Source organism: Eulemur rufifrons, chromosome 9 (genome assembly GCF_041146395.1).
Source record: "Eulemur rufifrons isolate Redbay chromosome 9, OSU_ERuf_1, whole genome shotgun sequence".
Classification (NCBI taxonomy): Eukaryota; Metazoa; Chordata; class Mammalia; order Primates; family Lemuridae; genus Eulemur; species Eulemur rufifrons.
The window spans coordinates 19,184,671-19,210,387 of record NC_090991.1 but is presented as its reverse complement, the minus strand read 5'-3'; the positions used below and the strand labels follow the sequence as shown (position 1 = coordinate 19,210,387).

Genomic DNA, 25,717 nt, shown 5'->3' with positions numbered 1-25,717 from the left:
CACCTCCCCATGGCATCTAAGGGGAAAGATGGGACAGCACTGCTAGCCTGGTCCCCCACCAGCAGCGCCACCCGCACCGACGAGCTGGTCAGAAATGCAGCATCTCAGGCCGACCCAGACCTCCTGAGCCAGAGTCTGCGTTCCGTGAAGACCCCAAGTGACTCACATGCACATGCAGGTTTGAGAGCCCAGCGGGGACATCTCAGAGCAGCCAGTCACCTCTTTTTAGCTCCTAAGTCCCCAGAGCACTGGGGTGGGTGTGACGTTTACACCCTGCAAGCTGGTCCCCCAACTGCTCCTAGGTTCCCAGGTGGGGCCCCAGCTCTTCCTGGCGAGTCGACATCCTACGTCCGACATTCATCCATCCACTTGTGCAACAAATATGCACCGACAGCTCCTCCGTGCCAGGCCCTGTGTAGGCACTGGGGCGCCGCCGTGAGAGAGGCCAAGTCCTGGACCCACGGGGCTGATCACCGAGGGGGGAGACAGAGAGGACACACCGAGACGAGATGACTGCAGCAAACAAAGTACAGTTAGACAGAAGGAATAAATTCTAGTGTCCGACAGCACAGCAGGGAAATTATAGTTAATAATTTGATGCATATTTCAAAATAAGCAGCAGAGAAGAATTGTAATGTTTCCAACAAAGGGATAAATGTTCGAGGTGCTGGATAGCCCGGATGATTCGGACTTGATCATTCCATATTGTACACAGGTACCAAAATATCACATCTACGCCAAAAATATGTACAGCTACTACATTACCAATAAAAAATAAAACATTTAAAACATTTTTTTTTAAAGATTGTGGCAAACGGTGGTTGATACACTGAAGGAAATGAGCAGGATGATGGGACCAGGGCGTGGAGGGGGTTCCTTGAGAGGGTGGTCAGGGAAGGCTTCTCAGAGGAGGTGACGTTTGTGCTGAAGCTCGAAGAAGAATGTGAGGGCAGCCAAGCAAAGATGTGAGGCATGAGGGATCTAGGCAGAGGGGAGCAGGGCCCTGGGTCGGAGACTAGACCGGGAGTCTGAGGACCAGAAAAAAGGCCGGTGCAGCTGGAACAGTAAGAATGGTGGGGAGGACTGGAGTGGGTCAGGCCAAAGATTTGGGTGAAAGTGAAAGCTGGCGGGTCACGGTAAGGAGTGAGGGTTTAGGGTTTGATTCTGAGTAAGATGGAGGGTCACTGGAGGGTCTTCAGCAAGGCAGAGCGGGACAGAACGTAAAGTTTAAAAGAACACTATGGGCCGGGAGCGGTGGCTCACGCCTGTAATCCTAGCACTCTGGGAGGCCGAGGCGGGCGGATCATTTGAGCTCAGGAGTTCAAGACCAGCCTGAGCAAGAGCAAGACCCCATCTCTGCTAAAAATAGAAAGAAATTATCTGGCCAACTAAACATATATATAGAAAAAATTAGCCGGGCATGGTGGCACGTACCTGTAGTCCCAGCTACTCGGGAGGCTGAGGCACAAGGATTGCTTAAGCCCAGGAGTTTGAGGTTGCTGTGAGCTAGGCTGATGCCATGGCACTCACTCTAGCCCAGGCAACAGAGCAAGACTCTGTCTCAAAAAAAAAAAAAAAAAAAAAAAAGAACACTATGGCTGCTGTGCAGAGAATGGACCACAGAAAGGCCATCAGGCATGGGGACAGTGTCAGGCTCTGGCGGGGACTGGGGTGTAGCCTCTGAGGTGGAGAGAAGTGGATGGCTCAGGACTTATTTTGGAGACAAACCAACAGGCCTTGCTGATGGGTTGGAAGGGAGGAAAGAAATGAAGGCTGATTACTGGTCTAAGCACCAGGTGCGGGAGAGCCTGGGAGAACACTCCTGGGCTGAGGGGATGGAGCAGGATCAAAGGGTTCAGTTTGGAACATGTTTGAAATGCAGGGGGCATAGGGGGTTCTGTAGAAGAGTCTGGAGCCAAAGGCAAAGTCAAAGGGGGACACTCTACCTGGGGAGCCCTCAGAATAACGGTGCCTTAGAGCCCCGGGACCAACAAGCTCCCCAGGGAACTGAGGCAGGTGACGAAGAGAAGGGCCAAGGACCAGACCTGAGACCCACCACCACTGACAGGGAGCCACAGGTGGAGTAGCTGGCACAGGTGACCAAGGAGGCCCAGCCAGAGAGGTGGGAGGGAGCCACGAGCTAAGAGCAGGACTGTGGGAGGAGGGAGAGGCTGCCTGTGCCACGTCCTGCCCAGGGTTCCAGCAAAACGTGAATGGAGAACTGATGCTTGCATTCGGAAAGCAGACGTTCCTGGTGACAGTGACAGGTGTTTCAGCACCACAGAGGGGCCGCGACCTGATTGGGAGAGGTAGCAGGGAGGAAGGGAGGTGAGTTCAGACACGTCTCTGCAGGAAACGCATGGTACAGGGAAGAGAAACGGGGATTGTGGGGTCAAGTCGGCTCTGCCCCTGCCCCCGCCGTGGGCACTATTACATCAGCTCCACAAGCCGTCCTGCAGGGGGCGCAGTGCTGGCACTGCAGGTGGGGGTCTCTCTGTCCTGGCACGTCCCTGAGTTGGCAAGAGGGGCTGGGACCCAGGGCTGAAGGGTGGGGGGCGTTGAGGGAAAACGGCCAGCATCAGAGCAGGGTGACACTGCCCACCAAGCCAGGAGGGAAGCTGAGTGCACAGGTGCCATGGAGACAGGTTGGTGGCTTCGGGAACGAGCAGTTGAGGGAATTCTCTGTCATCTGTGTGTCAGTGATCCCCCCTCGAGGTTCTGAGTAGTACCGAGAAGACAATAATGGCTACCGCTTACTGGGGGACCCATTCTCTTTGGGAACCTTCAGAAACAATAACCCATTTCATTCTCACTGCAATAGTGAACCCCAGGCATGACTACTCCAGTTTTAGACACGCAGAAATGAAGAAGGCTCAGAGAGGTGAAGCTACTTGCCCAATGACACACAGGAAGTGGTCCAGCAAAATTCACACTCAGCCTGCCTGACTGAAACCTAAGCTCCTCCAGGATTCCGAGCGGCCTGGATGAGGATTAGCGGTGCCTGGTGAAGATCAGGTCGAAGGGCTGCTCGCAGGTTCAGGGCAGCCCCAGACAAAGGGGGCCTTGGACGCAGCCTCCTCAAGGCCAGTGGTGAGAGGAGGAGAAATCACATCACCCCTAGAGCCTGCCCACAGAGCCAACCCCCGGCCCTGGCCACCCAGCATCGAATTTCCTGTGTTTTCCTCCCTCCGAGCCAAGACCAGTTTTGTGATTAAAATGGACGTTGCTTTTATTTTATTAGAAGGAAACAGCAGTAACAGTAATGCCTTACGTAAAGGGGCCCTATGGCAGAAGAAGGTGGACATGGGTCCACGCTAGAAGCAGGACTAGAAAGAGTAGCCTCTAAAGTAAAACTATTTTAAAAGTCTCCCTTCTTATCTTTCACATGTTAATATGGTCCGTGTTTGTTTCAATGTTAGACAGTCTTCCCCCAGTTCTTCCAGGGACTCTGATGCTCCAGCCGGATGCTCCCTGGTGCCCTGGCATGCGGCTGGGATCTGCCTCAGGTATTGGCACCTGGGTACCCGGAGAAGCACCACCCGCAGCATCCTAGGGGCCTAGACCTCTTCCTCACAGTCTCAGATAATCCCCCCAAAGGCCTGGAAGGTTCTTGTCCCTGGCCCTGTTCTACAGTTTTCTCCTGAGATTGGCTCTCTCACGAGAGAAAGACGCCTGCTCTAAACCCTCATCTCAGCCCACAGAGGATGGAGACGTGGCCACAGTCACGAGCAAGAACGATGCTGTACCCAGGTGCCAGGGTTTGCCATGTACCACACAAATGCTCACGTGGCCCGTGGCACGTTTCTGGAGCCTGCAAGTACCGCGGCCAGCTGCCTCCTCCCAGCGCGGGACAGATGCCAAGGGGCGGGTGCTCTGCAGCACACAGACAACGAGGCATCAGTTTTTCCCGAAATGCTAGAATGGACATGAGCTGGAAGGGGCATCTGGATCATGCTTCAGATGGAAAACTGAGGCCCGCTGAGCGGGCGCCAACCATAGGCACTTTAAATGCGTTTTGGAGCTGAAACACACACAGAACTCCCCTCCTCACTCCCTCCTCCCCACCTCGTTTTATTTTAGATTTAAATTTAAATCACACTACCCCAAAGGACTGGAAAATCAATAAAGGCAAACCCAAATTGAAAGACATTCTTTGGAGCAACTGGCCTGAAGTTTTTAAAAAGGTCAATGCCATTATTAGGAGTGCAAAATAAACAACAACAACAACAAAAAACAAAGGCTAGGGAACTCTTCTAGATTAAAAGAGACTAAAGAGACATGACAACTAAAGGTACTATGTGGTCCCCGATCAAAAAGAAAAGCTATTGACATATTATTGGGAACATGTGAATATGGAGTTTATAAAACTCCATAGATAATATACTGCATCGATGTTAGTATAAATTTCCTGCAAGTGACATTTTATTGTGATTATATAGGAGAACATCCTTGTTCTTAGGTCAAGTATTTAAGGATGAAGGGTCATAATGTCTGTCACTAACTTTCAAATGCACCAGCAAAGAAAAAAAAAAAAGCATGTATACACAAACACAGAGGAAGAGGAAGAGAAAGTAAGTTTAGGAACATGTTGGTCAATCTAAGTAAAGGATATATGGGTATTCATTGCTCTGTCCTTACAATTTTTCTGAAAGTTGAAAATGTTCAAAATAAAAAGTTGGAGGAAAAGTCAACCCTTTAGGTCCTTGTTAAGTAAAAGTGACCTACTCTCCATTCTAGCACCTTCTATAGCGGGAGCCTGAGCCCTGAGAAGTTTCTGGTGAGATTCCAGTTCAGGCTCTGACATGTGATGTGCCCCCGGCCCGGCTGACACCAAGTCCCCGTGGGCTCTTGAGGGGCCTCTCTCTGGAAAAGCAAAGTCATGGCTCACTGGACTCCAAGAATGCTGCCTCCTGTGACCGAGTGTGCAGGCAGCTGGGGTCTAGGGGGATGATGGACACCTCGGGCCAGGGCCCTGCAATCCCAAACCACTCTTCCCAGAGGACTTCTTCTGGGGCCACGTAGGAAGGGCAGCAGCCAACATTTGTTGAGCGCACACACTGTGCCAGGCATTGATATTTTCAGGGCATAAGACTCTCCCCAGACTCTGCACTCCATCCTCAGGGAAACAAGTGTTGGCTGTGAACAGGGCAGAGTCCAGAACACTGGATGGGTCGTGGCTTCATGGAATTGCCTAAGGAGCTTAAAAAATGCTGATGCCTGGGGCCCACCACCCCAGAGGTTCTGGGCTCAGGGATGCCTGGGCACAGGAATCTCACAAGCTCCCAGGTAACTCTAATGTGCAGCAAAGTTTGAGAACTCCTGGTTTAGACATTTATTTTTCAAACTTGGATGTGCCTTAGAATTACCTGGGGAGCTCTTAAAATAGATGACTGGACTCCTCCCCAGACTAATTAAATTAGAATCTCTGAGGAGTGGGACTCAGGCATCAGTATTTTTTGAAAGCTCCTGTGATTCCAATGTACAGCCAGGGCTGAGAACTGCTGGTTTAGACTGTGCTGTTTCTGAGCACTAACATCTGTCCTTGTATGATCGTGTGTGTGTGCGCGCGCAGTTACCGGTTTCAAAAATTTACCTAACTCATTAATGAGGGAAGCAGGTAGCTGGTTCAAAGGAGGATGGGAGAGATGGAAAGAAAGAATGCTGAGCTAAGACTGCAGCTTTAAAAAGATGGGATGGGATATAAGTAGCCACTCTCTAAAGCAGCGGTCCCCAATCTTTTTGGCACCAGGGACCGGTTTCATGGAAGACAATTTTTGCACGGACGGGGTAGGGGTGGGGATGGGTGGGGTGGAGGAGGGTGGGAGAGGGAGGCGGAGCTCAGGCGGTGATGCTATCCATGGGGAGCGGCTATAAATACAGGTGACTTGTTCACTGGCCACTCACCTCCTGCTGTGTGTGGCCCAGTTCCTCAGTTTCATGGAAGACCATTTTTCCATGCACAGGGGATGGGGGGATCTCAGGGGGTGATGTGAAGCCTGGTTCCTAACAGGCCACGGACCAGTACTAGGCCGAGGCCTAGGGGTTGGCGACTGCAGCTCTAGAGTTTTATCAAGCTCTAAGTCAGAGAGTCTAGGTTCCAAAGCCGGGTGTGAACTTGGGCATCAGGGTTGGGTTAAGCAGGAGGTGGCCCGTGAGGCATCCCGGGAAGTGGGCACTCACCGGCCAGTTCCGCCCAGCCTCCCTAAGGCAGGGATGGGTAGATGCAGGAGGTGGGGGACAGACGGTCCAGGGCAGGCCAGGGTGAGGGGACACACGCTTCATCACAATTAAGTAACTTCCCCAAGACACAAACCGAGGATCTTTGTATTCTTACAGAAGGTCCAACGCTTGGAATAAGTAAGATATTTTTTTTGTTTTTGGATTGGGGAGTGTGTGTGTTGGAACACAGAAAAAATACTGGGACCAAATATAATAGAAAAGACGAAAAGCCTCCCTGAGCTATGAGCCCCCCGCCCGCCGCCACACCAGCACGGGCACGGCGCCCCCACCCACACTGCCACCAGCACAGCTGAATCACAGAGCTGCTTGTCAGGAAACGTATTTTTAGAACTTAAAAATGCCGTTGTCCTAGGTGGTTTTAGAAATCCTTGCTCAGGAGGGAGGAAAGGAAGCGAGGGTGGACTCGGACCTATAGGCCGTAAGCTCCCCCAGGCCATTCTGCAGAGGAGCACAGGGTGGAGTTGGCAAAGCTCCTTCTGAATATGGGACACAGGCTGAGGTCCAGGTGCCCAGCAAATCCCGATTGCTTTGTCACGAGGGGGTGGCTTGGTCACAACCTTGCAAGGAGCTGCTGGTCCCGCCAGGTGAGGTGGGGGGAGGGAAGGTAAGAGGGACTGAGGGGAAAACGTGGATCCCTCCCTCATTCTAGACATCAAAATTGATTCCATGGATTATAACTTTTTTTAAATAGTAAAATGGAACCCATAACAATAAAATAGAGCACTGGCTTGGGTGGGAAACCCTTTCTAAGCGTTACACCAAAGGCTGAAGCCATAATGGAAAAGATTGATAAATTAGCTATAAAAATTTTAAAAATTTGCTGTCATAAAGTTAAAAATAAATGACAAGCTGAAAAAGAACTGTAATGTATGTCAAAAAGTTACTATTCCTAGTCCTTAAAAAAAAATCAGTAACAGTAAACATAGCCGTAGAAACCAAGGTGAAGAATGTGGACAGGCAATTCATAGAGAACGAACTCTTCAGGACCAAAAAATGTACTTTAAGTTAATATTATAATCCAAAAGAGGGGTTCTAATTTTAAAACCAGCAACATCAGTATCAACTGGGTAATAGGAATCTGATCCAATTCTGATTGGATTCCTGGAAAGGAATTTGGCAGATGTATTAGAAGTTCTAATATTTTACATCCCTTAATAATAAAATAGTTTCCACTTATTGGAATTTACCCCAGAGGTTGAACATACTTATTTCTGTAATGGACAGACAGTGAATATTTTAGGCTTTGCAGTGCACACAGCCTCTGTGGCAGCTACTCAACTTTGCCACTGTAGTGTGAAAACAGCCACAGACAAGATGTGAACAAATGGGCGTGGCTGTGTTCCAATAAAACTTTATTTACAAAAACAAGCTGCTAGATTTGGCTCATGGGGACTGTAATTTGCCAACCTCTGTTTTACTCTAAAGCAATGATTGCTGCTGTGGGAAAATACTACAAGGATAATTGTTACACTGCTTTTGTTAATTCCCGAAATTAGGTTAGAAAACATGTATATATGCCCAACAATAAGAAACTGGTACATAAATTTGGTTGTCTTCATGTGGTAAAATATTATGTAGCCATTTAAAATTATGCTGAAAAATAATATGGTTACATAGTTACATAGAATTAAGCAGGGTAGAAAATAGGATATAAATAAACTATCAGAACATAAAGAGAGTTTAATAAGGTTGTCATGACAAGATCAACACCAAAAATCAAAACCTACTTTATACACCAGCCATAACCAATTAGAAAATGTCACAGCAAGAAGATCCTATACATAAAAGCAATAGGAACGCTAAAATATAGCCACCCTAATAAGAAAATGTGCCTAACCTATTTAAAGAAAATCATAAAACTTTCCTATAGGGCATAAAAGAAGAACAGAATAAATGAAGAGCTATCTATGTTCCTGGATGAGAGAATGTAATATTGTAGAGAATCAATTTCCTCCAGGAGATGCACACATTCAATCTTAAACACAATCTCTAGCAGGATTTGTAACAGAATTTGACAAAAAGACTATTCTGGAAGAGAAAATATGTAAGAACAACAACAAAAAAAATTTTTTTTTAAACAAAGAATGATGAGGGAGACTTTCCCTGTTAGATATTCAACTATTAATATAAAGCCAGAATGAAACTGTGGTTTTGGCTTAAAAACAGGTAGACAAATAGATCAATATGACAGACCAGAGTACAGAAAGAGACTCACATTTATGAGGAAAGCCAGCATCTGACGAAGGTGAAGTTGCGAATGAGTGGAGAAGGGACTGTTGGACAATTGGAACTCAAAGCACTGGTGACATCGGAAAGATCAGAGTCCAGATTGCTACTCCCACCAAAACCAAAAATAAGCTCCAGGTGGATCAAAGAGCTAAACATAAATACTTTTTTTCCCCTTGAAAGTATCTGAAATATACATAGGAGAAAATGTCCATAGCCTTGAGATAGGAAAGGCACAAAATAAGACCCAAAATGTAAATGGTGTAAAAGAATCGATAAATGATGACATCAGAATTTTAACCTTCTGGTGTACGGCCACACCACCCTGAATGCGTCCAATCTCGACTGATCTCGGAAGCTAAGCGGGGTCAGGCATGGTTAGTACTTGGATGGGAGAATTTTAACCTTCTGTAGAATAAAAGACACCGAAAACAAGATTAAATTATAAGCAAAATGCATAAAGATTGAGAATCACAATATATAGAGATTTCCTGTAAGTCAATAAGGAAAAGACAACAAACAACTGGATTGAAAATGGGTAAAGAATATGAATAAGTAATTGACAGAACACGGAGCCACCCTGGGGGGTGAGGTTAGGCACTGACAGAGGGCACCGGCCCCCAGGAGGCTCCACGCATGCACCAGGAGGGGTCAAGTTCCTGCCGTCTCTTGGTGTGTCACCCCGTGCCACCCCAAATCACTCCCCAGATTTGCGCCACCCCAAATCACTCCCCAGATTTGCGTTCCTTGGGAGCATCGCGGAGGCCCAAGCAGTGATCCAGGCGCCTGCTGGCGTCTTGGTCTCAGGCTGACCCCTAGGGGACAGCTGGGACACAGCAGGGCACTGAGGGCCTGACCTGCAGGATCAGGACTTGCCCCAGGCTGGTCCCTTCTGATCCCCACCTGAAGGGCTGTGGTCTTGCCCCTGCTGTGAGGAGCCTGAGCCCGGAAGGGATCATCGTTTGCGATCCCACTCCCCACAGTGGCCCTCCCCACAGCGGGCTGGCCTTTGACCCATGCCCCTTCCTCCCCCCCAGGCACTGGGGAACCTGGGGGAACAGAGCCCAGGTCAACCAAGCTGCCTTAGGAGCACAATGAGGAAGGCTGTGCCGTGTCCCTGGCTGGGCTCAGGCCGACCAAGCTGTCTGTCCGGGACAGATCTACGTGGAGGGCAGAAAGGAGTTCACCTGGGAAGGGCTTAAAACCAAAAGCATCAAACACCTATCCGATCCCCAAGAGGCCTGGGGTTGCTGACATCGGCTGGTGCGGCCTTTCTGCTTTCTCAGAACCTCTAGATTTGGGAGAAGAACCACATTGCTTTACAAACAAAAGCAATGTTTGGCCCTCTTGGAGGCCAACTCTTCCACACCTATTCCTCACCTTTTCTCCACGCACTGTCTTTTCTGAAAGTGCAGACGGCAGAGCATGGGGCTGCAAAGGCAGCCAAAGACCGGGGAACAGGGCCCTGCTCCCGGGCACCGCTGCCAGGCGAGCCCCGGGCCTCTGCGCCACTCCGCCCTCCAGCTCTCGGGGGCAGGGTTTTATTCTGACATAATTTTGAAACACCAGAATCCCAGGGTAAAACGAAAAATGCAAACCTTAACTTCAACACCACTGTCTTATACTAATCTCCAAGTCACAGCACCAGGAGGCAGGGGAGTCATCAGGGATTATGGGTCTGTTTTCTCATTGGACCTTCACAACAGAGCCCCTAGCCTGGTGTGGCCAGCTGTGCTTCACAGCCGAGGAAACTGAGGCTCGGAAGAGTTGAGAGGAATGTGCCCAGGGTTGCACGGCCAGTCGGTGGCCAAGGCGGGGCATGGTCCCGGTTCTGGAGGAGCCCTCCACACACCTCTCACTGTGTCCGGGAAGGGCCCACTCCAAGACACTCCTGGGGCACTCAGTGTTTGTCCCACACTGGGGGTCCTCTGCCCTGATCCTGGTCCCATTGGTTGGCCCCAAACACATATCGCCCCCCCCCACACTGACCCATCGAGGCAGGCCTGGGACCTGCGCTGCTGCACATGCCTAGAGCCCGGCTCTCTTTGCTCAACCCTGAGGGCTCCTGTTTTGAGCACAGCACCTTGACATCCACCCACCTGACTCCCACCTTGGAGGCCCTGTCCCTGCACCTGGTGCCTGGGTTTGGTCAAAGCTGGAGCATGGCTTCTCTAACATGTTTTGCTTGGCAGCCCTCGGCATTACGGCCCTCTTCACGGACTCTCCCTCTCCCAGTCCTGCACGTGCAACTCAATCCTGACCCACTACCCGGCTGGATCCCAGCAGGCCCACCACTGGCCATAGTCGCCTCTGGGGTCCTGGGCCTCCTTCAGCTATACATAAAAAAAATACTAATATTTTTTGAGGTACAGATGAAGCACCAACCAGAGCTGGAGAAGAGGCTTTGGAGCTGCCTGGATAAGAAACCAAAACAATCTTCTTTTAGCTCTGAGTGTCTCAGCCAGCAGGGACCTTGGAGATTGTCAGCATGCACATCTTAAACTATTTCCCCATAGGATGAAGCTGCAGTGCTTGAAAAATAGTTCAAAGTTTTATAATAAACACACCATTAGGTGATGAAAACAGAGCTCTGGGGACTGTGGTCTTTGTCCCTACTTCCCAGCACAGAGCTCCTTTATAAAACCCTTGGCATTTCCCGATAGGAGTGGCTTTCATTCGTGACAGGCCCCTTGAGCTATGCACAGCCTCCCCTGTTTATGCTAATGAGGTCACTCAGGTGGGGCCCCTAGACAGTGTCAGGGTGGGGCTGGTCACCAGAAAGGCAAACACATGGTTAAAAGGTGGGAACTTTCAGCCCCACCTCCCTCCACCCCCAGGGAAGAGAGGGGATGGACACTGGGTTATAACAGCACGTGAGTGACGAGCTGCAGAGGGCTTTGGGGCTGGCGGACACACCCATGTGCTGGGAAGGTGGTGTCCCCAGAGAGGGCGCGGAGGCCCCACACCAACCCCCACCCCCGTACTTTGTCAGGTGCATCTCTGTGGCTATTCCTGAGCCGTCTCCCTTGCAATGAACGGATAATCATCAAGTATAATGTTTTCCTGAGCTGTTCTAGTGAATTACTGAACCCCCCAGTGGTGGAAACCCCTGAATTTGCAGCTGGCCAGGCAGAAGTGGGGCTGGCATCTGAAGTGGGGGCAGTCTTGTGGGGCTGACCTCTGACTCACGGGGTCTGTCTTAACTCTGGGAAGTTAGTGTCGGGTTGAATTGAATTGCTGCGCACCTGGTTCATCTCAGAGAATTGGAGAATTAGTTGTTTGGAAAAAAACACACAGGCACCTGTCGGCTCAGAGGGTTATGGTGCAGTGGAAAAGGAATTCTAGCCCTGTCTGTCACTTTCCCTGTCTGGGAATGTTCCTCCTCGGTGCCATGGAGGGGAGTAAAGATGCTCTGTGAGGACCTCCAGCTCATACACGCCCTGCTGGGGCTTCCCGGGGGGCTGCGGTGCTCCTGTTCTAAAACTTCTTCACTTTGATGCCAGAAGGTCCTCAGAGGGAGGTTCTGGGTCCTCCCAGATACTGAAAAAAGGTGCAACAAAGGCAAGAAGACCAAGGAGGGCCAGGCCCCCGAGGCCACCCTCTCCTTACCTGCTCCGCACAGTCTGGGATCTCTGGCGCACATGGCAGCGTCCCCGCACTCTCCACGGACAGCACGTCCTTCAGCAGCTCCTCGCACCCTGCAGGTGGACAGACGGACAGACAGTGAAGGGTTGAGCCCCAGCCTGGCTCAGCTGGTCTGCTTCCAATAGGCATGGCGTGGGGGGGCCTGAGGGGAGACAGGTGGCCTGAGTCTCCGCGAGGCAGGGATGGAGCACGAGGCTGTGGGGACATGGCAAAGGGAGCTGCAACAGGACCCTGCTTTCGAGACCCCCGTCCACCGGGCCTAGCCCAACAAAGAACACACAGAAAAGAGGTTCTCAGATTCGGAGGGCAGCCTGGGACAGGGGCACTCAAGGAGGACTCCCAGAGGAAGGGAGATAGGACAATACTCCCGCCTGGCCCACAGGGACTCCGCACACACCCATTCCCTTGGGCTTAGCGCTCCCCCCAAGTCCTGCAAGCCCCCGAACGTCCAGGATAGGACCCCCCTGAGGACGCCTCTAGCTCCTGCTGACACAGTCACACAGGCGGCCTCCCTCCTGGGCTCCTGAGCAAATGCCCCAAGTTATACTGGACAAAGGAGTTAAAACCGGCAAAGCACCTGGGACAGGCACGTGGCAGGTGCAACCTGTGGTGGCCCAAAGATCAAACAAGTCCATCCGGAAAACCTTTACTGGGGGCCTGTGTGCTATGTCCCCGACTTCTCCCCCTGCCCTTTACCCCTCATCTTCACTGAAGTAATTCCTGCCCCGTCCCACCCGCCCGGAACTCAGGGGACCCCACAGAGAAGGTTCATCCTGATCTGACCCACACAGACGGAGAACCATGGCTTCCTCCGGAGATAACAGGATGCCTTGGGATGTCTAGAAGTGACTTCTGTCTTTGCAGCTAGTGGGGAGGCCTCAGCAATCCACCTGGCCGGTGACCTGAGCCACCGTCTCAGAAGAACAGCTTAGTACACTGTAAGCAAGCTCAGCCATGTTCTGACTCCTGCGGGTTTCTCACAACGGGCCTTTGAATTTGGGAAAAGAGAGAGAGGGATATCATACTACTCCCTTAAAGAGGGGGGCAGGGAAGAAAGGAAGGAATTAGGAGGAGTTCGGAGGAGGAGAGAGCAGGGAGGAGACGATAAAGGAAACCGAGAAGGCGGGAGGCAGAAAGGGTGATGGCTCCGTCCCGGTTTGCCCAGAACGGTCCTGGTTTTAAAGCTGGTCCTGGGAAAGCTCTCAGGACTTTGGTCATCCTAGAGGGGGAGAGGGAGGAAAAGGAAGAGGGATCCTTTCTCCCCAGGGGGACAGATAGCAGGAAGGGCAGGAAGGACCGTCGTGCGGTGCGGGCCTCCCTGGCTCTGGGTGTGGGGCTGGGGCAGGGCTTCAGCGAGACCCACAGCCCCCACGGCTGGGACAGCTGTGGGAGCCCAAGCCCCTTCCCACCTGCCACCCTGGGTGGCCATGGCCGGAGCCCACTGTGGGGCCTCCCCAGCTGTAAGGACCCGAGAGCCCCCCAGGACCCCCGCCCCACAGGTCTCACCTTTCATGGCGAACACTCCTCGGCAAAAGTCTTTGAAGTTGATTCTCCCCAGGTCGTTGGGATCCAGATATTTCACAAGTTTTTCTACCTGTGGGAAAGAAGGAGGGACGAGTGTGAGGCTCCGGCAGCTGGGGCGGGGAGGCTGGGATGGAGGGAGGGAAGGCCGGGCCACCGAGCGGAGAAGACACCAGCGCCCAACCCTCCCACTCACCCCGGGGCCGCGTTATTCTCCTCGGGTGGACACACAGCAGGAGCGGGGAAAAACAAGGCCACGGCCGGCTCCTTCCTGAGCCTGGGCTTGGGGGTTGCCAAGTTCCTGCTCCAAGCCCGTCCCCAGAGACTGCACGTGGGAGGCACAGCAGTGCCTGCCGAGCTTTAAAGCAGTGCTTTCTTTTTTTTTTTTTTTTTTTTTGAGACAGAGTCTCACTTTGTTGCCCAGGCTAGAGTGAGTGCCGTGGCGTCAGCCTAGCTCACAGCAACCTCAAACTCCTGAGCTCAAGGGATCCTCCTGTCTCAGCCTCCCGAGTAGCTGGGACTACAGGCATGCGCCACCATGCCCGGCTAATTTTTCTATATATATATTTTTAGTTGTCCATATAATTTTTTTCTATTTTTTAGTAGAGACGGGGTCTCGCTCTTGCTCAGGCTGGTCTCGAACTCCTGACCTGGAGCGATCCACCCGCCTCGGCCTCCCAGAGTGCTAGGATTACAGGCGTGAGCCACCACGCCCGGCCAAGCAGTGCTTTCTTTCACACAGAACTAACACACACTCATTGCAAAAGATCTAGAAACCCCACTGTTTCCCATTTTTCTTTCAAAAGATGTAATTGTAACCACATTTAAAAATGTTTTATTTTGTAGTTCTGAGATCCCTGGTCAGATTCCCCTTGGCTAACAGGGAGGGAATGATTATGTCACAGGTGTGTAAATTATTTAAAATTCCAAATTGAGGCTTCAGGCAAAACCAGGTATGGTGAAGACAGTGGCCCTGACTGTAGAATGTTGTCAGGGGACACGCCAGGGGCATTTCTGGGCTGTTGCTCATGCTCTGTTTCATGATCTGGCGCCGGCTACATGGTGAACGCTCACCGACACTCGTGGCTGGTTTACTTTTCTGTTCTGTCAGTGCCTTGTACTTCAATAACAAGTGCTAAAAATAACTAAGGAAATAAGTTCCCAAATGAGTTAGCCCTTCCCGATGTTGGGGAGTTTCTCCCCCACGTAACAGTAAGTACATCAGAAACACTTTTCCGTGCTGCCTGGTGTGTGCAACCCACAGGGTTAGCAGTTATAACATACTCTGCCCGGTGGATACACCGTAATTTACTTCACCACCCCTAACAGTTGGGCATTTCGGTTATTTCCAACTGTTTGCTGTTATAACTCATCTCTGGGGGTTTCTGCCGCTGTGTGGACGGCCCGTCGACCCCTTGGCCTCTCAGATTCTTGGCTTCCTTGTTGCCCCACGTCTCACCTCGGGCACTGAGTCCCGTGGTCAACCCAGTCATCACCCCGCCCACTACCACCCACTCAAACCCCCCACTCCGTGGCCCCTTCCTCCCTCCCTGCCACTGCGTGATTCTCCAGCATCACTGGGACTGCTCCTCTCACCCACATCCAATCCACACCTACTGTATCCCAAAGCCACCTTCCCCCCTACATCACCCCTGGGATCCCACCTGGTCACAGCCATCATCCTCTCCCTCCCGGACCATGCAAGTTTCCTAATGCACCTACCCTCTTCCACTCTCAGCCTCTTCCAAAGCAGCCTCCACTCCAATTGGATCCTGCCACCCACTCCTCTGCTTAAAACCTTCCAGTGACTTCCCGTCACACTTAGGATAAAATCCAAACTCTGAAACATGCCTTATAAGAAAGGCCCTGATGATCTGGTCCCTTCTGCCTCATCTGCCACCCCGTCCACCACTCACTGCACTCTAGCCACGCTGGCCTCGGGTCAGCCCCTCAAGCTCTTTTCTGCTCCAGGGCCTTTGCACATGCCGTTCTCGACATCGTGAACGCATGTCCTCCCTTTATCATCTGGCCATGTCTGTTCATCCTTTGGGTCTCCCTTTGTCCCTCTTTTAAATGTCCCTCCCCCAGACAGGCCTGTCCTGACCACCCCATCTAATTAGGGACCATCCTGTTGCTACTATGTCTTTAGCATCCTATCCTTTTCCTTCAAACTACTTGTTGCATTTTTTCAATTGCTAACTAAAAAAGGACTGACACAGAGGTCAAAGGCAACAGCATTTATTTGGGGAACAAAGAATTACAATTGGGGTGCACTGAACCAGGGCAGTCCTGAATGGTATCCCGTAAGTGCAAGAGAGGTTTTTTTATAGGGGATTTCCACAAAAAGTTGTCGGAGGCAGTTCATTGGCCGGGCAGAAATCCTCAGTTGCAAACCTGTTGTGATTGGTTAATCAGGGTACTCCCAGCTGAGAGATGCCGAAGGCTGGCAGATACTGACTTTAGTTGTTTATCTAAGTCTACGGGGACATCCTGTGGTTTGACCTTTAGCAGGTATGAGTACAATCCCCCGACGCCAGGGAAGAAAGCATTAGCTTTCCTTACTTCATTTTCTTTCAGATAATTGTATGTTTGTGTGGTAATTTGATTACATCTTCCCTCTACAAAGTCAGCTCTCTAAGCACAAAAACCATGTCTGATTTGATCACCACTGTATACCTTGCACCATGACTGGCACAGAGAAGGAGCTTCATAAATAGCTGTTGAATACACATAAATGGCTCTACAAAACATTTAGTTTTTTGAGAGGGTGGTTTAGGCTGGTCAAGTAGGAGTGGAGAAGGAACAAAGGAACAACATTTAAGTTTCTATTTTTATTTTATTTTTTTATTTTTTATTTATTTATTTATTTTTTATTTAAATATATATATATATTTATTTATTTATTTTTATTTATTTATTTTTTATTTATTTTTTACCCGGATATTATGGGGGTAACATTGACGTTTTTAAGGCTTTGATAATAGTTGCCAAATTGTTCTCTGTAAAGGTATCTTAATTTAGTCTTCAATCAGGGTAACCGACTTCAAACTTGCAAGCCCTGGGTATTTTTCCTAGTTTTTGGCAATGGCCAATTTTGTAAGAACTATCTTTTTAAATTAATTTGGAGCCACTTTTCCCCCTGAAATTTCCAACGCCTGAATTTCAGCTTCTTGACATTTCTTCCAGAATCCTGCTTCTAAAGCAACCTACACCTTAGTGGCAGTCCCTCCACAGCACACACGCAAACATCACTCATTCATTTACTCATTCAACAACCAATGACTAAGCACCTGCTATGATCTGGGCACCCTGCTGGGGGCTGATGGTGGCAGTTGCGGGTCCCCCTGGCCAACCACACACGGTCACACGGACACACACGTGCACACACTCTGCACGCATCAGGCCCCGTGCCCCTCCCCCTAATAACCACCATCAGTATCTACAGCACAGCCGGGCCAGGCCCAGCTCTTTCCAGAATCCTCTCAGGCCGGGCTGCCGATGATGGATGCGAGAGCACTGGGGAACTGCAGAGCGCAGCACGTGGGAAGGGCTCACTGTCACTGTTGTCACTGTTCACGCGGTTACAGGCAGACTTGCCCCGCACCCCACACCGCCCGTCACATGCACTGAAGCCCAGCCACACATTGGGGGTTCCTCTGTTCCTAAGGACCACGTTTTTCCTGCGTGCCCACAGCGTGGCAGTTGCAGCAGGGGACTGAATTCTGGTCACTGCCAGTGGCCTGGCACCATGGGGCTGTGCCAGCAGGTTTTGGAAGACGGGCAGTGGCCAGAAAGCCCCTGCCACAGCCATCTCCTCCCTGCCCAAGCCTGGTGGCGCTGTGCTTGTACTGCTATTCCAGCCGACCCTGCTTGCCCACTCTGGTGGGAGTCTTGGGGTGAGGAACGGGCCGAGGGGCTGCACACCGTCCTCTCTGTGACTCCCTGAACCTGGTGCCTAGTGGGCATTCGGGAAAGGCCTGCAAAATTTCAGTGAAGGAGGAAGGTGGCTTTTTGCCAACTCCTGCCCGGTCAGAGCCTCCTCAGCATTGGGCCTGCCCCCTCCCCCAACCCATGGCCGCCTCTGACACTGCCGGGCAATGACGTGGCTTCTGAGAATAGCAAGGTCCAGGTGCCACCTGCGGGGCTGTGGGGAGCCCACCCACCACCCTAGCTGGCGAGCCGCCTCCTCTCCTCCTGCCCTCTCTCCACTGGCACTGCAGGCCATCTGTGAACGCAGGGAGGGGCCAGGGGCACCCTAACCCCCCAGCCTCCTGTGCTGACCCTACAGTCCTCTCCAAGGTCAAGAGCTCTGATGCAAGTCTGGGGTGGGGACTGTCACAGAGTGCTGAGTGGCTGGTGAGGAACCCCAACTCAAGCCCACCTAAGAGGCAGCAGCGTATGGATTCAGATCCTGAAAGCCCTGAGTCCACACCTCCCGGGGCTGGGAGATGACGGTGGGCCGGCTGTCCCCTCCTCTGCCTCCAGGAAAGCCCGCCTGGAACAGAGGTGGGCTGGGGTTGTTTGATGACAGGCAGACAGACGGGGTCCTGAGGGCCACTGCACAGTCCCTGGCTGCAGCTGGGGGCACCCCTTGGGTTGTGACCTCGCTTTTCTACAGCTGCTCCCACAGGGCTCTTCAAAGAGCAGCAGTCCCAGAGTAGTGGCCACGCAAATGCCATGTGCACTCCCGTCCCGCCCTTTAGAAAGCAGTCAGGACCCTCGTAAAATCAGTATGACAACACATGCTGGTTACTATCAATTCAAGCCATGGAACCTCAGGGTGCACGTAGTCTCATTTAATCCCCACGACAATCTTAATACTAGCTACTATGATAGCCCCCATTGAACGCTGAGGAAACTCTGGGGCTCAGAGTGGGTAAGACATTTAGACAAAGCACCACAGTGGTAACTCTTGAACCCAGGTCTCGCTGACTCCAGATAAACAGCCACAGCTCCCCGCTGCCTTCCTGCACCTCCGCACGTGGGCGAGCTCACCTGGGCCCAGGTAGGCTCACGGGCTGTTTGCACTGACGTGTTGGCTCAGCCCCCTGGGCCCCCGTATCAGCGAAGCTTTACCCACTGTGGCTGGGACCCCACCTTGATCACGAAGAGTCTCGACCTTTCTGGATGCCAGGTCACCCTCATTTCATAGACAGGGAAGCCAAGTTCCGGGGGGTGGGGGTTGCTCAAGGTCACACAGCAAATGACCACCCCCACATGGCCTTTGTGGCGAGCCTGGGCCACAGGCGCGGAGGGGACGGCTGGCGGGCCTGGCACGCGCCCCGGGAGCAGCTGCCGTTGCCAAGGCGCACACAGCTGGCCTGCGCTTGCTGCCAGGGAAATCGGCTGTTTCACTGGCAGTGAAATATTGATCTTTCCTTTTCTGGGCCACTCAATTACCAGGCTTCCCCTTCTATTTCTGTTGCCTTTCTCTTCACGCTGATTTTTGCCCCCACTCGGTCCCCATGGGTCACATCTCTTCTAGCTCAGCCCAGATGATGTTAAAAGCTTTGTTGCCGCTGTTCTCTGATGAACTACCAGCCAGAGCCTCCCTGAGCCTGTGCCCAGCCATCTACGCCTCCCTAATTTCCAGATCTGCAGGCCAGGCAGACCCAAGCAAGCCCTGTGCCTTGCTGAGGCCTCAGCTGCCTCGTCTGAACAAGGGAGCTAGGCGGGCTCATCTCGCCGTTGTGAGACTCAGTCTACACGGCGAGGTGCCTAATAAACCCTAGCCATTTCTGCTATTAATCCAGGCAAGCGCTTAGCAACTCTTCCTTTGTGCCAGGCACTGTTCTAAGCACTCTATACAGATGAATTTATTTAACCCTCACAACCACCTGGGAAGTAGACACCACTATTATTCCCATTTTACAGATGAGGAAACTGAGGCATAGAAAGGCTAAGTCATGCAGGATTGAGGTCCCACAGCTAGTAGGATGCAGCTGAACACAGGTGACCTGGCCCCAGAGTTCATGCTCTCAGCCAAAAATTGTTATTATTTCTATCAAAGTAATTACAATAACTATTATTGGTATCACAAGTTTAGGGGTTTGCTCTGACCAGAGAAAGAATAAATCTGTATTCTGCTCTCTTTTCATGTAAACAAATGGGCATTGGTACAAGGATCCCTTGCTTAAGAATTTGAATATTAAAAGAAAAATTAATTTCAACATGCTGTGTCGCTGAAGCAGAGGTCGCCAGCTAGCATCACAGACGTGGTGTGTAGACAGACTTAAAATTTGTCAATTAGATGCCAATGTTAAAAACCAAAGAGGCCGCCCGGTTCTGGTTAAGATGGAGTAAGCACACGACAGCCATCTCCTCTACTGATGACAACCGAAAACCCTGGACAGAAGACATAAAACTACACAAAGACTCTGAAAAGTGAATAGCAGAAGGTGAATTGGGGAGAAAAACAAAAACTTGAAAACGAATATGGTGGTAAGTTTTCTGACTTATTTTTCCTTTGCATATTTTCCCACCTAGACTCAGGTAGCCCAAACCCCAAAACTGTGCAGCAGGTGCGAAGAGAAAAAGCTCCCAAAGAAACTCTCTTTCGGGTGAGAAGCCAGGGAAGGGGGCCCGTCTGGCAAACAGAGGGGGAGAAATGCCCTGGGTCTTTTTTCTCTCCCAGCCCTCTCCCCACAAGGCATGTCCCAATCCCAAAGTTGGGTGGTGGCAGCAGCCACAGAAGTCATACAGGGGGATCTAAAACTCTGAGAGAGGAAAAATCTTTCTGTCTGGAAATAAAAACTAGGAAAAAAGGCCCCTGGGAGATAGATGGGGCAGGATCACAGAGAGGAGGGAGCACGAGAATGGGATCCCATAAGGGTGTCTGAGCTGCACACACATAGAACTGAACCAAAATAGCACACCAAAGGCTTAGAGGACCGAACTACAGTGTGGACTGAACACACTGGCCTTGGAGTGTCCATACTTGCGGTGAATCCAAATAGCACAGTGGAGGCTCTGAAAACTCAACTGACAGTGAAACTACAGCTCACAGAGGGCAGGCTGGGATCTGAGGCTTCAACCTAACTGGGTTGGTTTCCCTATTGAAAAACAAACAAACAAAAATACTGACATTCTTCAGAGGATTTTAACAGGACTCAAAGTCTCATGATATTCAAAATGTCCAGAACACAATCCAGTAGTACCTGACATACAAAGAAACAGGAAAATCTGAAAATGGTGTACAAGAGAAAAGACAACTATAGACGGCTACCAACTTCAATATGACCCAGATGTTGTCATTATTAGACAAAGACTTTAAAGCAGTTATGATAAGCATGCTCCATGAAATTAAAGTGAACACTCCTGAAATAAATGGACATATAGAAATTCTCGGCAGTAAAACAGAAGCTAGAAAAAAAGAAATACATACATGTTTTAGAATTGAAAAATATAATATCTGAAATAAAAAATTCACTAGATGGGATCAATGACAGAGATGACAGAAAAACAGCGATAGAACAATAGAAATTATCTAATCTGAACAAGGGAAATTATCAAGGATTCAGAGGAACATTACATAAAAGGGTCAACTCACTAAGAAGACGTAACAATCCTAAATGGGCATGTACCTAACAACAGAACTTCAAAATACATAAAGCAAAACTAATAAAACTGAAAAGGGAAATGGACAAATTGACAGGTATAGTTGAAGACTTTAATACTCCTCTTTGGTAACCAATAGAACTAGTTGGATAGAAACTCACCAAGGATCTAAAAGGCCTGAATACCATCCCTAACCAGCTTAACCTAATTGACATTTATAGGACAGGCCATCCAATAAGAGCAGAATACACATTCTTTTCGTGTGCACACAGAACATTCACCAAAGCAGAACATATCCTGGACCATTAAATAAACCTTAACAAATTTTAAAAAATTGAAATCATACAAAATATGTGCTCTGACCATAAATAAATTAAACTAAAAATTAATAATGGTATTTACTGTTAAGGAAAAGAAGGAAAGAAATAATAAAGAGCAGAAATCAATAAAATTAAAACAGAAAATGGTAGAGAAAAATCAATGAACCCAAAACCTGATTCTTTGAAAAAAAATTAATAAAACTGATGCATCTCTTACCAGACTGAGAGAGAGAGAGAGAGAGAGAGAGAAAAGATATAAATTAACAATATCAGAGGCCAGGTGTGATGGCTCACACCTATAATCCTAGCACTCTGGGAGGCCAAGGCGGGCAGATCATTTGAGCTCAGGAGTTCGAGACCAGCCTGAGCAAGAGCAAGACCCCCGTCTCTACCAAAAAAAAAAAAAAAAAAGAAATTATCTGGACAACTAAAAATATATATAAAAAATTAGCCGGGCATGGTGGCGCATGTCTGTAGTCCCAGCTACTCGGGAGGCTGAGGCAGAAGGATTGCTTGAGCCCAGGAGTTTGAGGTTGCTGTGAGCTAGGCTGACGCCATGGCACTCTAGCCCGGGCAACAGAATGAGACTCTGTCTCAAAACAACAACAACAACAACAAAACAATATCAGAAATGAAAGCAGAGTTATCATTAGTCATAGAGACTTTAAAGGGTAATAAGGGAACATTATGAACACCACTATGCACATAATTTCTACAACTTAAATGAAATAATGAATCAATTCTTTGAAAGACACAGACTACCAAAACTTGGGCAAGAGGTAATCTGAATAGTCTGATAGCTATTAAAGAAATTAATTTCATTGAGACCAGGACTGAAATAGAAATAAGAATTAAGAAAAAAAAAAAAAAAAAATTAATTTCATAGTTTATATCCTTCCAAAAAACTCAGGCCCAGATAGTTTCATTAAATATTTAAGGAAAATATACATAAATCCTACATACTCTCTTCCAGAAAACAGAAGAGAATATTTTCCTACTCATTTTATGAGGCCAGCATTACCCTAATACCAAAACCAGACAAAGGCAGTGTAAGAAAACCACTGACCAATATCCCTCATGAACACAGATACAATGATCCTCAACAGAATATTAGCAAATTGAATCTGAGAGATACATATGTGAAGAATCTATTACAACAAGACCACAGGCCAGGCCCAGGCTGCTGCCCTTTGTCCTGAATTAACAGCAACCAGAGGAACAACTGCCCCTCACAGGGGCAGAGCGCGGGCCAGGGGCCAGGCTCACTGCAAGCACCTCACATGCCTCACTCCTGGGTCTCCCAGCAGCCGTGGAGCAGCCCCCATGGCAGGTAGGGTGGGAATCCTACCAACTCCCTCCCACTGCCTCTGTCCCTCTTCCTGGCTGTTTTCTCCTGAGTCCCTCCTCCCGCCACCCCAGGGGGCTGTGGCCCTCCGCTGGGCCCCAGGGCGAAATGCTCCAGCTGCTTGTTTATCCACTGTCCCAGGCTGGCCAGCTGCCTGACCTCAGGGACACAATGGGACCCTGTATGCTGGAGCCCCCACCCCCATGCAGGACAAAGGCCACTGGCCCTCCCCATTAATACTCAGGAGGGGAGGAGGAGCCAGGCAGGAGCTTCAGCAAAGCCAGCCTGAGAGGAGGGATGAGGGGGGATTTCCAAAGCGGGTCCTGCCAGTCCTCACACCCCAGGCGGAAGTGCCTGTCTATCCTGCTGTCCATCCCTAATGACCCCTCACTCTCCAGAAGTCCCACGGAATCAGTCAGACCTGCCCTGGGTAGGCCCCAGGCAGATGGGGAAGAGCACGTCCTGGACAGCACCCTGCAGGAGTCGGGAGCCCTGGGCGCAGGATCAGCTCCGTGATTTGTGGGGCCCAGTGCAAAGTGGAAATGCCGGGCCCTTTGTTCAAAAACTACCAAGAATTTCAGGATGGCAACTGCAGAGCATTACACCCTGCGTGGCTGCACAGGTCGCACGCCAGTAAAGCCAGCTGTGCCTGGGCTTCCATGATGTGCTCACTGTGTGACCCTGGTCGGGTCGTGTTACCCTCTGGGCTTCAGTTGTCGTACCTACAGTGCACTTCCGACCAGCTCACGGGACCACCGTGAGGACCCAGTGAGACTATAGTAAAGGACAGTGGAGCCTGGAGAGTGCCATGAGGTGTCAGGTGGAAAAGGTGCACAGAGAGGGCTCGAGGGAGCCTCCATCCCGGGAGGAGCAGGCAGAGGTGGGCCACCAGTGGGCGGGAGGCTGCGGAGACTGCCCTGCAGCGGGGGTTGAGGTGATAAAGCAGAGTGGTCTCTAAGACCCCTGTGCTTCCTTGGCCCTAAGTTCACCCCCAGCAACACCATCAACTGTGTCCCTGAGTGGTCTTGGTGAGCCCCTTTCCCTCTCTGGGCCTCAGTTTCCCCATTTGGAGAACACTGGATAACATTAATCTTGAAGGTCTCTTCCAGCTGAAGTCCCTATGATTGTAGTGTTCTCCCAGGGACGTCCGGGGTAGGCGTGGGGCTTGTGAGGAGGAAGAGAAGGACACCTGGGTAGAGAAATAGGTGTGAGTAAAGGGCCGGGAGAAAAATGTCTCCATCCAATGCAGCTTCGCCAGGGACCAAGCAAATGGTTTGGGGACCTGAGTGTGGCCCTGGGGAATTACTCAACCTCTCTGAGCCTTTTACTTCCCCTCTTCTGTAAACTCAAGAAATAATGACAAGCACTGATGTAGCGATTTTGCCAGTCACCTCTCTGCTGCCCAGGTGTGGTCCAGGTGCCTACCTCCTGTTTGACCAGGTGCCTCTGGGACATGAGTTCTGATTGGACCAAGCCAGTCAGGTAGGCTCATGCCCCTTGCCAGTGATTGGTTTAGGCAAAGGCACGTTATACATCTCTGGCCAATGAGACGTGGGGAGACACCTGCAGGCAGCTTTTGTCTTTGATGGGGGAGAAGGACCATCCGCAGGAAGGGGTCCCCTCCCTCTTCCCCTCTGGGAGAGGGGACTGCATCTCGGGGGCCTGCCTGGGGGAAGCTCAGTGGAAGGGGTTGGGTTCTGGCTGATGCCACGGAGCTCCTGAAGGCACCAGCCCACAGCTGCCTTGCCTTGGACCCTTGTGTCAGAAGAAAGGATACATTTTTCTCAGCATTTATGCCATTTTGTGTTGGTTCCTGGTTCTCAAAGCCGGAGGGCCCCTGGGGGGTGACAGGAGGGCGGTTTCATGAGTGAAGCGCTCAGTGCACAGAGGAGAGGGGCTGTGTGGCGTTGGGTGCCTGTCACCTGGGCGGCCAGGCATCCAGAAGGGCCGGCCAGCAGGTGGCCCAGTCACAGGGCACCCAGGCCACTGCCCCCTGGGAAGCTTCTCTCCTCTGGCCACAGCTGGAAACGCCTTCCTTTATGAGATGGCCAGCATGTCATAAGCAGCCCCTCATTCAGCCTGAGCCTGCTGCGGGCAGAATCCCTGGGGCCACCCACGAGGGCTTTGTTTGTGTCTCAATAGGAATGACAGTGACAGGAGCCTGGGTGGTCTCTGAAGCCGACTGGCCTATGCATGCCTCTGTCCGTCTGTCTGTTTCCCCAGCTCCTCAGCCAGACTCCGGCCCGTGGGGAGACAGACAGGCTCCCAGGGAAGGGAGAGAGGTCCTGGAGTATTTTCTGAGTGTAATAAAAATAGCCTAGGGCATAACATACATGTGTGAAGATGACTGTTAGTACGGCCACATGCCCACGGGCAGTATAATGTCACTCCCTGGCTCTGGAGAGAGACAGTGCTGGGCTGGAATCCCACCTCCTCCATTTACCAGCTGTGTGACTGAGAGTGAATGACTCAACCTCTCTGAGCAATAGCATCCGCCTCATCATGTGTTAGGACTTAAGGGGAATGACATGTGGAGACTCAGCCTGGCAGCTGACATGGAGCAGGCTTGAGATAAAGGAGCACTTTTATAGGCAGACCACGCACAGACGCTGGCCAGGGAGCTGCTAACACAGGTTGTCTCCACGTGAGGGGCTGGCCAGGCCTTGTACCTCTTCTTCCAACAGTTTTTAATCGGTTGAATTTACAAAAATGAATTGGATCATTTTTAAAGTCACGGAAAAAAACAATAAATCTTTTTTATTCATTCATTCATTCATATATATATATTTTTTTACTAATAGAGGATTTCTCGACAGAATATTTGAGACAGGCTCTTGGTCTGTTGCCCTAGCTAGAGTGCAGT

General features: G+C 50.5%; 1 protein-coding gene across 1 annotated transcript in view; it reads right to left on the bottom strand.

The window, feature by feature from the left end:
- RAB11FIP4 (RAB11 family interacting protein 4) overlaps window positions 1-25,717 on the bottom strand; it is a 110,457-nt gene that overhangs the window by 64,600 nt on the left and 20,140 nt on the right. Inside the window, exons 2-3 of the mRNA XM_069482260.1 lie at window positions 13,618-13,705; window positions 12,076-12,164 (exon numbers count right to left, since the gene is read on the bottom strand). Coding sequence (XP_069338361.1) covers window positions 12,076-12,164; window positions 13,618-13,705 — 177 coding nt within the window. The remainder of the gene's footprint in view (window positions 1-12,075; window positions 12,165-13,617; window positions 13,706-25,717) is intronic.